General features: G+C 54.8%; 1 protein-coding gene and 1 long non-coding RNA gene across 3 annotated transcripts in view; one reads left to right on the forward strand and one right to left on the reverse strand.

The window, feature by feature from the left end:
• Positions 1-15,530, reverse strand: LOC142070110 (uncharacterized). The gene is made up of 2 exons (XR_012666058.1): positions 15,263-15,530; positions 1-471 (listed from the first exon to the last, which is right to left on the reverse strand). It is a non-coding gene; the product is annotated as an uncharacterized LOC142070110 (long non-coding RNA).
• The window catches only part of IL12RB1 (interleukin 12 receptor subunit beta 1), a 16,411-nt gene continuing 12,564 nt past the window's right edge, over positions 12,272-16,118 (forward strand). The window contains exon 1 of one of the 2 annotated variants that reach the window (XM_075123178.1): positions 12,272-12,636. In XM_075123178.1, the coding sequence (XP_074979279.1) occupies positions 12,597-12,636 (40 nt within the window). In that variant the 5' untranslated portion in view covers positions 12,272-12,596. The remainder of the gene's footprint in view (positions 12,637-16,118) is intronic. The other variant, XM_048831250.2, reaches the window with a different exon arrangement.

Consider the following 16,118-nt stretch of genomic DNA (forward strand, 5'->3'; position numbering starts at 1 on the left):
TAAATTTTAAGTGATTATAAATCAAAGCATAACAAATCGGATTTGGTCAAATGAAATAAAAGCAAAATGCATTCTAAGCTGATCTTAACCCTTTCAGTGCCCTTACAAACGTAGATGCTTCTCACACAGGCTGGCTGGTTGCCTTTCAGCTAGGCTCTCCCCTTTGATCAGCGTTTCAGTCGCTGGGTGGTGGTATCTGTAGATGGAGGTGGAAGAGAGAGGAAGAGCATGGCAAAATCTCTCCCTTTTATCATGTCCTTTCTTCCCTCTTGGCTTTGCCCACCCCCTTCAGAGTCAGGTGAGCATTACCTCATCGCTGTGCCAAGCTGACCAGTGGAAGTGGGGGTGACTCACTCGAGAGTCCAACAGATCCTTTTGTTGCTGCCTTGGCCAGCATCCTTTGTTCCTGTGAGGCTGGGCTGGGTTTGTCCCATACATGCCCTGATGAGGTGTGAGCTGACCCTCTTATTCCTGGAGACAGAGTAACAGCCGTGTTAGTCTGTATTCGCAAAAAGAAAAGGAGTACTTGTAGCACCTTAGAGACTAACCAATTTATTTGAGCATGAGCTTTCGTGAGCTACAGCTCACTTCATCAGCAGGAGAGTGAATTTGTGTGGGGGGGTGGAGGGTGAGAAAACCTGGATTTGTGCTGGAAATGGCCCACCTGATGATCACTTTAGATAAGCTATTACCAGCAGGACAGTGGGGTGGGAGGAGGTATTGTTTCATGATCTCTGTGTGTATATAAAGTCTGCTGCAGTTTCCACGGTATACATCTGATGAAGTGAGCTGTAGCTCACGAAAGCTCATGCTCAAATAAATTGGTTAGTCTCTAAGGTGCTACAAGTACTCCTTTTCTTATTCCTGGAGAGTTTTTGCCTGGGTCTGTTTTAAGCCATGAAGACACATTTTCAGCCTCATAACTATATACATGAAATTACAACCTATAACATTACTGTAACAACAATTACTATCACATCACTATAACAACAATGCTCAGTGCATCATGAGCCTTCCGAAGACACCCGACATGACAAACTTTGCATTGGATACCACACAATCATTCTACAGGGATGAACATGGGGGTGCTGGGTGATCCCCTGAGATACAGAACATCACAACAATAACCCAGGGTGACTGAGGAGACACGTCTTCCAGCACAGCTCTTCACATCCCAAACTCTGATTGACATTGAAAAGCCCAATGAGGCCAAGTGGCCACTCCCTGCTTTAAGTGGAGGGCAGGGCAGGCTATCTGCTCCTCCACACCTGCAGGCAGGATAGTAACCAACTGCTCTTCCTTCTTTCCTTTGTCTGTGCGCCTGTCTGCTTGCTCTCTGACTCCCCTTTGTCTTCCTCTTCTGATGTTGATCTTGGCAGCTCTTCCCTTTGGCTCCAGACTGGCCCTCTCTCTCTCTCTCTCTCTCTCTCTCTCTCTCTCTCTCTCGTCTTCCTCAGCCATCTGTGATGGGCCACCTCCAGTCTCTTCTTGTTAGCGCCTGCCCTTGGCCAGTAGCATGCTCAGCACAGTCACATGGTATAAGCTGACCTTTAGTTTGGAGTGGACACCTGTGCTTGGCCAGGTGGTGTTCATCCTTCCAAAAGGGGGGTTTGCTTTCTGGGCCTATTACTGGGCTACAATTCTAATCTTCAGCAATCTGCTGGCTCAGACGCAACAATAGAGGAGAGGAAGTGAATTCTGTCACTCAGAGAATGGCAGCTCTGTGTGACGAAGTGACTCAGCAGGGAGGGGGGAGTGTTGACCTGGGAATGTGCCCTGGGGATGGGAGACCTGAGAGCCTGTCACCTGAGCCAGGAGGGGGAGGGGGAGGTAACACCTCTGCCCGGGAATGTGAACAGAGGCTGCAGCAGGGAACCTGCTGGGTGGGGTTGGTTGGCAGTTTGGGAGGCTGGGGAGAGGAACACAGGGAACCCCAGGGCTGGGGTCTAAGCTCCCTGCTCCCCCAGAAGGACGTGATCGAGGGGTCCTGGTTGTACCCACAAGCTCTGTTGTGGACTGTGTTCCTGTTGTCCAATAAACCTTCTGTTTTACTGGCTGGCTGAGAGTCTCAGTGGATCCCAGGAAGAGGGGTGCAGGGCCTGGACTCCCCCACACTCCGCGACAACTGGTGGCAGCGGTGGGATCTACTGCACCCCGTGAACGGCGCTTCCTGCAGTAAGTGACTGGGGAACAGTAAAACGAAGGGGAATTGACGGGGACCAGGCGTGCTGAAGATTCAGAGAGAGACGGTTTCGGGGGGCGGCTAACCCCTGGGAATGTGTGACCAGAGAGAAAGACTTTTGCAGTAACAGGGTCCCCCGGGGGATTGCAGCGAGCGGTCCCAGGGGCGGAGGAGTCTGCAGCTCGACCCTGGCAAAGAGGTGGTGACCTCAAGAAGGACTGGCACACTAAGGGCTTTTCCTGGAAACCGTGGGAAGCTGCCCGGCCTGCGAGTGGCCAGCAGGGAGATGTACGCTAAACGCCTTAAGAGTGACCTGGTGGAGCTGTGCAGGCAGAGGGGGCTGCGCATCGGGAGGTCCACCAAGGAACAACTGATTGCCCAGTTGGAGGAGAGGGATCGCTTGGATGACCCGATCCCTGTCCCTGAGGGGAGCCGCCCGGCAGACGCAGCGTGGGCCCCGGGGCCTGACCGGGCTGGGAGGGGTCAGACTGCTGCCGAGGACATCCCGAGACCCTTCCTACCTATGCCTGGGGGAGGGGTTGGGGGAAGCCCAGCGAATACCGAGGGCACCCTGACCCCAGCACCCAGCAGGGGATCCTCCCGGCGGAGCTCCCCATCCCTGGAGCGGAGGCGGCTGGAATGGGAGAGGGAGATGAAAATGAGGGAGCTGGAGGATCATGAAAAACAACGTCAACATGAGGAGAAACAACGTCAACATGAGCGTCAGGAGAAGGAGAGGGAACGTCAGGAGAAGGAGAAACAAAGACAGCATGAACTGGAGCTGGCCAGGCTGAAGAGCAGTGGGGCCCCGGCTGTGGTGAATGAGGGGGGACCCAAGACTGCAAGGAACTTTGATAAGTGCTTCCTGGCCCAGCGGAAGGAGGGGGAGGACATAGATAGCTTCCTGACGGCCTTTGAGAATGCCTGTGAGCTGCACAGGGTTGACCCTGCAGACAGGCTCCAGTTTCTCACCCCCTTACTGGACCCCAAAGCCGTGGAGGTGTACAGCCGGATGACAGGGCCGGAGGCAGGGGACTATGAACTGTTCAAACAGGCCCTGCTCCGTGAGTTTGGGCTGACCCCCGAGATGTACCGGAGAAGGTTCCGGAGTCAGCGTAAAACGCCTGAGGTCACCTACCTACAACTGGCCAACCGGATGCAGGGATATGCCCGCAAGTGGACAGCGGGGGCCCGAGCTAAAGAGGACCTGCTTGACCTAATTGTACTGGAGCAACTGTATGAACAGTGCCCTTCCGACCTGAGGCTGTGGTTGGTGGACAAAAAGCTCGAGAACCCCCAGCACGCAGGGCAGCTGGCCGACGAGTTTGTGAACAGTCGGTCAGGGGGTAGCCGGGAGGAGTCCCAAAAGAACAGGCCCCCCCCGATGCAGAGGGAGAGTCACCAGGGGGCCTCCCAGCGGGGAAATAGGGAGAACCCCCTCCCAAGGGGAACGCCTGGCGTCGGGCCCCTCCGACCCGCTCGAGGGGACCAACGTGACCTGAGCTGCTATCACTGTGGCCAGAGAGGCCACATACGGTCCCAGTGCCCTGGGCTCAGGGACAAACTGAGCAGACCCAACCTACCCAGGGTTAATTGGGTAGGGACCCAGCTGGACGAGGGGCAGACGACCCAGGAAAGGGGGCCTACCAGTTTACCACCTGCCCCGGAGGGAAGAGTACCCCAGGCCAGCTCCACCAGAGGGCTGGAGGCTCTGGACTCAGGGCGCTCAGTTTACAGGGTGGGCGCGGGGCTGTCCCTCCGGAGAGAGTGCCTTGTTCCCCTGGAGGTGGATGGGAGGAAGGTCAATGGATACTGGGATACGGGCGTGGAGGTGACGCTGGCCCGGCCCGAGGTGGTGGCCCCAGATCGGGTGGTGCCCAACACCTACCTGACCCTGACAGGGGTGGGCGGGACCCCATTTAAGGTGCCCGTGGCAAGGGTACACCTGAAATGGGGGGCCAAGGAGGGCCCCAAGGATGTGGGGGTACACCACCATTTGCCCACTGAAGTTTTGATGGGGGGAGACCTAGAGGACTGGCCAAGCAAGCCCCAGACCGCCCTGGTTGTGACCCGTAGCCAGAGCCGGCGAGGGCCACTGCTCCCTGACCTCGGGGAGGGTACCACACCGGAGGCGCAGGACCCTACCCTGGTGGGAAGGGAGGGCCGAGGGGCACGGCTCAGAGAGGCTGAGGCCTCAGACCTGGCCACTGAGGGGGAACCGGTCCCCATCCCTTCCCCAGCCGCTGAGTTCCAGGCCGAGTTGAGGAAAGATCCCTCCTTGCGGAAGCTCAGGGACCTGGCCGACCTCGGTGTGGTACGAACCATGAGGAGAGGCTGCCAGGAGAGGGTCCTGTGGGAGAAGGGGTTCCTGTACCGAGAATGGGCTCCCACAAGGGAAGTAGAGTCCTGTGGGATCAGGAGGCAGCTGGTGGTCCCCCAGAAGTATCGCCGCAAGCTCCTGTACCTGGCCCATGACATCCCCCTCGCAGGGCACCAGGGAATCCGGCGCACCCGGCAGAGGTTGCTACAGAACTTTTACTGGCCCGGGGTCTTTACCACGGTCCGGCAGTATTGCCGATCCTGTGACCCCTGTCAGAGGGTGGGGAAGGCCCGGGACAAGGGGAAAGCGGCTTTGAGACCTTTGCCCATCATAGAGGAGCCTTTCCAGAAGGTGGCCATGGACATCGTGGGGCCTCTCAGCAGGACGACCCGGTCGGGGAAGAAATACATTCTGGTGGTGGTAGATTTTGCCACCCGCTACCCCGAGGCAGTGCCCTTAGCTTCCATTGAAGCAGACACCGTGGCCGATGCGCTCCTGACCATTTTCAGCCGAGTGGGGTTCCCCAAGGAAGTCTTGACAGACCAAGGGTCCAACTTCATGTCGGCCCTGCTCCGGTGCTTGTGGGAGAAATGTGGGGTCCGGCACGACTGGGCCTCAGCTTATCACCCCCAGTCCAACGGGCTGGTGGAGAGGTTTAACGGGACGCTAAAGATGATGCTGAAAACCTTTATGAACCAGCACCCGCAGGATTGGGACAAGTACTTACCTCACCTGCTGTTCGCGTACAGGGAGGTGCCCCAGGAGTCTACCGGATTTTCGCCTTTCGAACTGTTATATGGAAGGAGGGTGAGGGGCCCCCTGGACCTGATGAGAGACGAGTGGGAGGGGAAGGCCACTCCCGATGGAGAGTCAGTGGTGGAGTATGTCCTGATCTTCCGAGAGAGACTGGCTGAACTCATGGGCCTGGCCAGGGAGAATCTGGCCAGAGCCCAGAAGAAGCAGAAGGTCTGGTATGACCGCACGGCAAGGGCCCGTGCCTACGCCACCGGGGATCCGGTGATGGTTCTCATCCCAGTGAGAAAGAACAAACTACAGGCCGCCTGGGAGGGCCCTTTCAAGGTCGTCAAGCAGCTCAATGAGGTAAACTATGTGGTGGAGCTGTCGAACCGGGCGCACCACCGCCGGGTGTACCATGTGAATATGATGAAGCCATATTATGCCAGGGGGAATGTGGTGTTGGCCGTGTGTGGACAGTGGGAAGAGCAGGGAGATGACCCTTTAGTAGATCTATTCCCTGGGACCAGAGCTGGTTCCCCCCTGGAAACAATCCCCCTCTCGGATCAGCTAACCCCTGCCCAGCAAGCTGAGGTCAGGGGGGTGCTGCATCCGTACCGACAGCTGTTTTCCAACCAGCCTGGACGCACTAATCTGACTGTCCACCGGGTGCAGACAGGGTCGCACCCGCCGATAAGATGCTCCCCCTTCCGAGTCACAGGGAAAACTGCTCAGGACCTGGAAAGAGAGGTCCGGGACATGCTGGCTTTGGGGGTGATCCAGCCATCAGCCAGCCCTTGGGCCTCGCCGGTGGTGCTGGTCCCCAAAAAGGACGGGTCGGTCCGGTTCTGCGTGGACTATCGGAAGCTCAATGCCATCACTGTATCTGATGCCTACCCCATGCCCAGGCCGGACGAGCTCCTAGACAAACTGGGAGGAGCTCGGTACCTTACCACCATGGACCTTACAAAGGGCTACTGGCAAGTGCCGCTGGATGCAGATGCCCGACTGAAATCGGCCTTTATCACCCCTCTGGGGCTCTATGAGTTCCTGACCCTGCCTTTCGGCCTCAAGGGAGCGCCGGCCACCTTCCAACGCCTGGTGGACCAGCTCCTGAGGGGGATGGAGAGTTTTGCCGTGGCGTATATTGATGACATCTGTGTCTTTAGCCAGACCTGGGAGGACCACGTGTCCCAGGTTAGACAAGTGCTGGACCGACTCCAGGGGGCTGGGCTGACTGTAAAAGCGGAGAAGTGCAAGGTGGGGATGGCGGAAGTGTCTTACCTGGGCCATCGGGTGGGGAGCGGCCGCCTAAAGCCGGAACCAGCCAAGGTGGAGGTGATCAGAGACTGGCCCGCTCCCCACACCAAAAAGCAGGTCCAAGCCTTTATTGGGATGGCAGGATACTACCGAAGATTTGTGCCCCACTTTAGCGCCATAGCCACCCCCATCACTGAGCTATGCAAGAAGGGGAAGCCAGACAAGGTGGTCTGGACCGAGCAGTGCCAGGTGGCTTTCCGGGCGCTGAAGGAGGCTCTGGTCAGTGGCCCAGTTCTGGCGAACCCGGACTTTGACAAGGCCTTTGTGGTGTTCACCGACGCCTCCGACACGGGACTGGGGGCGGTGTTAATGCAGGAGGATGAAAAGGGGGAGAGACACCCCATCGTGTACCTGAGCAAGAAGTTGCTACCCCGGGAGCAACACTACGCGGCCATCGAGAAGGAGTGCCTGGCCATGGTGTGGGCCCTCAAGAAACTAGAGCCCTATCTCTTCGGGCGGCACTTCACCGTGTACACCGACCACTCTCCCCTGACCTGGCTGCACCAGATGAAAGGAGCCAACGCCAAGCTCCTGAGATGGAGCCTGCTCCTGCAGGATTACGACATGGACGTGGTCCACGTGAAGGGAAGTGCCAACCTGATAGCGGATGCGCTGTCCCGGAGAGGGGGCCCCGAACTTCCCCAGGTCACTGGTCACAGTGACCCCGCTCAGTTCAGTCTCGAAGGGGGGAGAGATGTGACGAAGTGACTCAGCAGGGAGGGGGGAGTGTTGACCTGGGAATGTGCCCTGGGGATGGGAGACCTGAGAGCCTGTCACCTGAGCCAGGAGGGGGAGGGGGAGGTAACACCTCTGCCCGGGAATGTGAACAGAGGCTGCAGCAGGGAACCTGCTGGGTGGGGTTGGTTGGCAGTTTGGGAGGCTGGGGAGAGGAACACAGGGAACCCCAGGGCTGGGGTCTAAGCTCCCTGCTCCCCCAGAAGGACATGATCGAGGGGTCCTGGTTGTACCCACAAGCTCTGTTGTGGACTGTGTTCCTGTTGTCCAATAAACCTTCTGTTTTACTGGCTGGCTGAGAGTCTCAGTGGATCCCAGGAAGAGGGGTGCAGGGCCTGGACTCCCCCACACTCCGCGACACTCTGTCACTGTGTTTTCTGCAGACATTTCCTCTTGCTCTGGTTCTCTCTCACAATTCTCAGACAGAATTGCAGAGTACCCGGATATCTGCCTTGCAGCCCTGTGTGACGCCATCAAAGGGGACGCTGCTTTCAGGAAGATGCTGTGCATGTTTGCTGTCCCCTGAGTTAAACTCACTCAGCCTCCTTCCCGTGATCGCAGGAAACCAGATGAGGGAACCATAGTATTTGCAGAAATAGTAGCTCCAGGACCTGCCAAGCCGGGGCTGCTGGAGGGATGACACAGGCTTATCTGAGTGCATGCCCTCTTGCTGGCCTCTAGGTCAGTGGTTCCCACCCTTTGCAGGTATCTGTGCTGTTTTACGAAGAGGAGGTTTCACTGTATCGCCCAGTGCCTGTGGTACAGAGTCTGGCCCCACTGGTGCGAGGCTGGGAGTGCTCTACGCTGCAAGACGAGCACTGGCAAGCAGCAATGGGGCACCAGGGCCCAGCACGATGGCCCCAGCCCATGTCAGAGAGGCAAGGGAAGCCCATCTTATTACATCTTACAACAGCAACAGGGCACCCTCCAGGAGAACATGAAAGGACGTGACTAGCATCTTCTGCAGCCAGTTGCCAAAGCCTGAAGCACTAATTCCAGCTAGCAACCCCCACCGGAGACTGATGCCAGAGATACTCAAACAGGACCCAAGCCAATCCAGCTGGAGAGACTATCATAATTTCACCCTTGGGGCTGGGAGCAGCAGCCCCACCAGCCTTGGAGGTGCCAGCCCCTCTGCTCTGCTGAGCCCTGTCTATGCTGGAGCCCTGCCTCTGCCCCGCTCCATTTGGGGGGCTGAGCTATTTCCAGCTGCCAGCATGGTCAGGTCTTGTCCCCAGCAAGTTTGCTATCAGTCACGTCGTGTCTCTCCTCCTCTCCGGCTGGATGGACTCTCAGACCATGGCTAGAGCCGGGAGGCCCAAGGCCGCGGCATCGCAGGGAGTTCCAGGGTCTCTGTCAGGCGACTGACACCGCCAAGCATAAGGGACGTGCAGCACGCTGAGCAGTCAGGCCCCGCGCACTCTGCTCTGTGCTGCGGACTGAGCATCTCTTCCCGTCCAGCTGGGTGTGCGACCAGGCTCAGACATTAATTCAGGCACAGCACTCTCTGCTGAGAAGGGTCAGGGGGTCTCAGCCTGCTTCCTGCCCTCCCTGTGGAATCAGGATCCTTGGCAAAGGGAGAAGTTCAGAGACACCCCTATCAGTGCGAGCGCTGGCCTGGAACCACTACAGCCAGAACAACACCTGCTAATCCTAATTCTGAAGCGCTGGCTCGGCCTGGGATAGTGTCTCCCTGCAGTGGCTGGTCCCAGCCACTGCACCAGCCTGCTACATACACACGGCTAAGGGAATGACTCCTCCAGCCCCAGCAGCAGGGACGTCTGCATTTCCTGCTGCAGATCCTGGGTCGGACCCTGCTGATGGCTGCGGGGCCCGTGTGGACACAGGGTGCTGGAGCAGCCATGACGGCTTGGAGCAGCCCGTGCACAGTGCCCTGCAGCCAGTGGATCTGTGGGGGCAGCGTAGCCCTGGCCGGGGGCGCTCCAGGGCGGCTCCTGTAGCACTGGGCACAAGCCAGGCAGCGGGAAGGCAGGAGGACTGCGTGCCTGCCCTAGAAGGGCTGGAGGTTTCCTACCACAGCACAAGAGCTGGGAAGAGGCCTGAGGCTCGCAGTTCATTGGCTTGCCTGGGAAGAGCCCGTTCCAGGCACAGTATGGGGCATATACAAGCAGCTGCAGACAAGAGTCTTGACCGGCTTAGCACTGGCTGTGCCACAGACCTGCGATGGAAGCGTTTGGGGGCCCAGGCCAAGATCTGAAACTGATGCCCTGTAAAGGATTGGGGCCTATTGTCACGGAGTCCCCGGGCGATGCTCTGGAACTGCTCCCTACGAAGCCAGGCAGGACTCTGGGGAAGTCTCCTTTCTGGGAGCAGCCTGTCTGCAGGACACACAGCTCACCCGGCTCCACCTTCCTGGGTCTGACCTCGGAGCATTCAGCATCCTCTGCCCCTCCCTGCGCTTCCCACAGCGAGTCCACCCAGGCAGGGTCCTGGGGAAGCCAGAGGGTCCTGCCCCCAACTCCGCAGTCAGACGGGACTCTCAGCCAGCCAGTAACACAGAAGGTTTATTAGACAACACGAACAGGGTCTAAACCAGAGCTTGTAAGTGCAGAGAACAGGACCCCTCAGCCTGGTCCATTTTGGGGGGCAGTGAGCCAGACAACCACGTCTGCCCTTCACTCCATGTCTCCAGCCAGTCCCAAACGGAAACTCCCTCCAGCCCCTCCTCCTCTGGGCTTTGTCCCTTTCCCAGGCCAGGAGGTCACCGGATTCCTTTTTTCTCCAACCCATTAGCTCTCACCTTGCAGCGGGGAAGGGCCCAGGGCACCAGTTGCCAGGAAACAGGATGTCGGCCATTGTCTGTGTCCAGACCCCTGCACACACCTGCCCTCTAGGGCTCTGCAATGATCATACACCCTTTTCCCACCCCCTAGATACTTAAGAACTGCCTAGGGGAAACTGAGGCACCCCCACACTTTTCAGAGGAAACATTAAGAACAGTCCCACTTCGTCACACCTATCTTCTAGCATCCTCTTCGGTGTAGCTTATGCAGTACATTCTAGATTTGAACCTACCTTAAGATAAGATCTCATCTCTAACAGTAATGCACAGAACCTACAGGCCCAACCCTGTCAGATATTAGCATAAGGCAGTTAGGCCTAGAAGCCTTAATGTAAGTAAGTTGACCAGCGGTGATACTAAGTCACAAGATGCCTTAATATCTTATTGTGCAATATGCAGTTTTGCTGTGATCTTGCATAAAACGCTGACTGGCAACCACGAGAAGTCAGTTGATACTGGTTTTGGGGTATTTTGAGATAGCAACCTCAGCAGGTGCATAGCTGCAGGATTGCCATAGTAACCAGCTGATGTATGTGCTAACAAGTTTGGGATAATTAATGTACTTGCCTATAGGCTAAGGATGCCCCGATATTATTAGGGTGAGGAAGTTAGTTATGGGCAAAAGAGGCAGAACACTTAGGAATATTCACGGCAGCCAGCAGACCCTATAATAGGCCCATCCCCGATCTAGGCCCACTCCACACTCACCTCTCAATGGTGGCTCCTACCCCACGGGCTGCACCCGGCTCCCTGCTCTGAGCACTGTGACTGGCACATGGGGTCACAGCACCACTCTGGTTTGGCCCGGCCCCCCCGTCATGCTGGGGAAGGTGGGGTGGCTGGGCCAAACCTGGGTGGGTCTGTGACCTTGTGCACCAGGTCACACCACCACTCATTTGGCCCGGGGCCCTCTCTGGGCCAGGATGTGGCAGGCTTCATTCCCTGATGTTTGTAAAGGGCTTGAAACCCTTGGCTGGAAGGTGCCTCTAAGGGTACATCTACCCTGCAAAACAAACCAACAGTGCGGCAGAGTCTCAGAGCCCCGGTCAACTGACTCTGGGTTCGCAGGGCTACAAATAGCAGTGTAGACATTCATGCTCAGGCTGGAGCTTGGCCTCTGAGACCCAGCCCTCTGGCTGGGTTTTGGAGCCCGAACAGGAACGTCTGCACTTCAAGTTCTAGCCCTGTAGCATGAGCTTGAGTCAGCTGACCGGGGCTCTGAGACAGGTGCTGTCGTGGGGTTTGTCTGTTTGATTGCAGGGTAGACAGGAGAGTGGAGAGAGTCTTCTAGGGTGAACAGCAGTAACTGCCACTCGCTTCAAGTCTAGACGCAGGGAACTGGCATGAGGGAAAAATTTCAAACACATCTTACTTAAAACTTGGGTTCTTGTAAACTTTCCTGAGGGCTTTGCCCTCTCCCCAGGCAAGTTTGCTAATTATTTCTTTATTTAAACAAAAAGGTTTTCCTATCCTGGCCCATCTGCTCCTCTTATGGATCCTCCAGTGAAGACACTGTGCTGAATTTATTACAGTCACAGTTATTTCTACAACAGGCTGTGATATCATAAGCAAGGGACCATGCCAGGATCCGATCAAAGGGGAAGCTAGGGCTTAAGGGAACAATTTCATCAGAGGAGGAATCGTAGCTCTGTGTTCTCCTCATAATGAAAGCCCCTCTTTAAAGAGATTAGTTTTTCTCTGAAATAACCTTGCCTTAGAAATCCTAAATAAACCAGGGATGGAAAATCCTGCCCACAAATGCCTGCATCAGAAAAACTAGGAAAACCTCATCAGAAAAGCTTCTTCATGCACGGCAAACACACTCACACATCCCTACAAACATGCACACGCACACACATAGGGAGTCATGCTCTGGAAATAAGAGAAGTCCAAACACACACACTCATGCACGCCTGGATGTGTCAGGCAGATTCTCATCTCAGTTACGCTGGTGTAAATCTGCAGTAACTAAACTGACGTCAGTGGAATGACTCCAGATTTGCCCCTCTGTAGCAGGGACTGGAGTCTGAAAGACTCCAGATTCAGTCCTGTGTGATAGAGATGGACTCCGGTGTGGGGTTCATAAGAACACAATGCTTTTGCTTACTTTGCTCTTCTCTCTCCGCTTTCTATGTGTGGTGTGATCTTGTGGCTTTGGTGATGCTTCCCTGAAGTGACAGAACAGAGTGGTGCACCTCTCAAAGTGGGATAGGTTTTTTTTGTTTCTCTTTTGCTTTTGGTAAAAGCGAGGCGTGTAATGACACCTCAGTTTCTGCTGCAATGTGTGAGCACCTTTAGTATGCATGGGGAAATTTGTCACCTTTTATCGGAAACGTGCGTGCCAGATGAGTTGTCACCGAGTTGCTCTGGGTCCAGGAGCTCTGTGAGACTCGGGAGGGTCACTCTGCAGAGCCAGTCACTGTGCCCGGAGTAAAGTCACCAAGCGCTGAGCCCTCCGTGCTGCTCCCCTCGGTTATGGTGCAGGAGCAACTGGACTGACAATGGCTTGGCTGCTGCTGCTGGCTGCGCTCACACTGAGCGGTAAGTGGTTCTGTGGTGTACAGAGATCAGAGATATCTTTAAAAGAACCATCAGACGAGCGATGCTGGGTGATAATGAGGCTTCCCCTCCACAGACTCTCACTCTCACAGACCAGGGTTTTGGCAGTAAATTGTTGCTGTTTTGGGTTGGGGATTATTTCTAAAGCAACAGCAAAAGGGTCACGATTCCATTACAAGGGCTCAGTGCTGAGAACCTGCCCTGGGCAAAAGGGAGCAGGGTTCTCTTTACGTCGAGTTCAGATTCCCCGCCAGGAAGTTTCGGCTGTTCTGCCACGGGCAGAAGCCCTTCTAGAGCAGCTTTTCCAGAACGAGTATGAGGCTGATTCAGCTGGGAGGAGACGAACCCTCCTTTTCAGGAGTCCGTATTTTCTGGCCAACGTCTGTTACGTTTGGACCTGCATCGGAATTCCTGAAGCAGCGACGTGTGGGCGAGTTATTCCTAGGCTGCGTGTCTCTAGTGCAGAGAGCTGAGCTGAGCTGGCAGCGTGACTGGTCGGGGGAGCTGCAGTTCCTGAAGGCGATTAGCTCGCCTTACTCCTATCCCTGCTTTCCCCCTTCCTTTTTGTAGTCCTGAATACAAAACAGTCCCCTTTCACAGAAACTGGCCCCCCAAGTGCTTCCAGGGAGCCCCTCGGACCTTCTCCCCCAGCTTCCCAAGCTGAAAATGGGGGGGGGGGGGTCGGAGTACAATGGCATCTGCCCTGAATCTCCCCACAATGGCACAGGCCCCCCCAAGGGACATCTCATTCATCGTGTCCTGGGGACACTCAAAGGTGCTGCAGTGCCAGGCCTGGCTCCTGGCTGGGGGAAAGCCTCCAATTCTTCACAATCATTTACAGTGAGAAATGAGCTTCCAGTCCCCTGAGAGGCAGAGGGGGAGAGGGCCTTTGCTCATCACCTAGCCTGTGCGTGCACCCAGCCTTATTGAGTCAGAGATGCCCAGCTGCCTGGATCCTATGTCACCCTTATCCTAGAACTGTAGGACTAGAAGGGACCTCGAGAGGTCATCTAGTCCAGTTTCTGCCCTCAAAGCAGGACTAAGTATCTGTGACAAGTGTTTGTCTAACCTGCTCTTAAAAATCTCCAATGATGGAGATTCCACCACCTCCCTGGGCAATTTATTCCAGTGCTTAACCACCCTGACAGTTAAAAAGTTTTTCCTAATGTCCAACCTTAACCTCCCTTGCTGCAATTTAACCCCATTGCTTCTTGTCCTGTCCTCAGAGGTTAATAAGAACAATTTATCTCCCTCCTCCTTGTAACAACCTTTTATGTACTTGAAAACTGTTATGTCCCCTCTCAGTCTTCTCTTTTCCAGACTAAACAAACCATTTTTTTTTCAATCTTCCCTCACAGGTCATGTTTTCTAGACCTTTAATCATTTTTGTTGCTCTTCTCTGGACTTTCTCCAGTTTGTCCACATCTTTCCTGAAATGTGGCCCCCAGAACTGGACACAATACTCCAGTTGAGCCCTTATCAGCGTGGAGTAGAGTGGAAGAATTATTACTCATGTCTTGCTTACAACACTCCTGCTAATACATCCCAGAATGATGTGTGCTTTTCTTGCAACAGTGTTACACTGTTGACTCATAAGTAGCTTGTGATCCACTATGATCCCTAGATTGCTCTACCCCAGTACTCCTTCCTAGGCAGTCGTTTCCCATTTTGTACGTGTGCAACTGATTGTTCCTTCCTCAGTGGAGTACTTTGCATTTGTCCCTATTGAATTTCATCCTATTTATTTCAGACCATTTCTCCAGTTTGTCCAGATCATTTTGAATTTTAATCCTGTCCTCCAAAGCACTTGCAACCCTCCCAGCTTATTATTGATTGCAAACTTTATCAGTGTACTCTCTATGCCATTATCTAAATCAGTGGCTCTCAAACTTTTTTACTGGTGACCCCTTTCAAATAGCAAGCCTCTGAGTGCGACCCCCCTTATAAATTAAGAACACTTTTTAATATATTTAACACCATTATAAATGCTGGAGGCACAGTGGGGTTGGGGGTGGAGGTTGACAGCTCGTGACCCCCCCCATGTAATAACCTCGTGACCCCCTGAGGGGTTCCGACCCCCAGTTTGAGAACCCCTGATCTAAATCATTGATGAAGATATTGAACAGAACTGGGAACCCTGCGGGACCTCACTCAATATGCCCTTCCAGCATGACTATGAACCACTGTCTGGGAACGGTTTTCCAGCCAGTTATGCACCCACTGTATAGTAGCTCCATTGAGGTTGTATTTCCCTAGTTTGTTTACGAGAAGGTCATGTGAGACAGTATCAAAAGACTTACTAAAGTCAAGATATACCACATCTACCGCTTCCACCCTGTTCACAAGGCTTATTACCCTTTCAAAGAAAGCTATTATCAGCAGGACACAGGTTGCAGCTACTGGCCTTTTTTACACAACCTGCCTGATAATGTTACAAAAGCAATAAGAACAAACAAAATTGCATTGTATGTTACAAATGAAAATTATCCTTCCACCCAGGCTATCCCACTGAGACATCTGGGGAGTTGTGGCCCCGTAAGTCATAGGGGCTGTAGCTACTTAGTGCCTTTCAGACAGAGGTGATTTTCCTCTGGGGATCTGTACTCACCAACACTTTGAGCAGAAGGAAATAGAAGCCTTGCAAGCGAGCCGAGCCGTGTAAACCACACACATTCTTCCCCCCTCCCACACACCTCATGCAAACACAAATGCCACATAGACTTTATCTCTTACTCCACATGCAAACAGAATCTCTCTCTCACCTCCCCAATCTCTCCCTCTGCCCCATACAAACTCATCCACTCATGCACTCATACACTGCCCGCACATGTTCTTTAGCGCACACAGACGCACCAGTCACAGTCCCTCACACACACACACACACACACTCTCTCTCTCTCCCGCATACACCCTTGGACATACCCCCCGCACAGACAGACACACCCACAGTTTGGAAGCATCAAACCCTTCTTTCCCTTCCTGCAGAGAAGGGCAGATCTGCTGTGGCCCTGGGGGGCTCGCTTCATTTCAGCCTGTGGCTAATGGGGACGGGGTTAGATGGGGTAAGGAGCAGGCTTCCCACAGAGCCCCAGATGATCCCATAGTCTTTCTTGCACTTGGGGGAGGGGAGGGGGGCGGGAACATATCTCTTAAGGCTTGAAAACCCAGAAGACAGACAAAGAAGTGGAGGTAAGAGCTGGCCTTGGGGGTCACTGCAGCATGGGCTGCGAGCAGAGGAAGAAGGCATGCTGCAGATGCTCAGCCCTGTGCTAGGGTTTAGCCCATTACCATGATCAGGCAGCCCAAGGCTAGAACCACAGGCCAGGCCTGGAAAGGTGCCAGGATTGTGCTCTCTCTTTGACATAGGCACAACCCATTGTAGTGTGGGGTAGTTCCTATGGATCCTGGTAACGTTTTGCCCTGGACCTTGAATCCAGCTCCAGAGGGCAGGGTCGCTGGGCAGG

The sequence above is a fragment of the Caretta caretta genome, chromosome 25 (genome assembly GCF_965140235.1).
Source record: "Caretta caretta isolate rCarCar2 chromosome 25, rCarCar1.hap1, whole genome shotgun sequence".
NCBI classification, from domain to species: Eukaryota; Metazoa; Chordata; order Testudines; family Cheloniidae; genus Caretta; species Caretta caretta.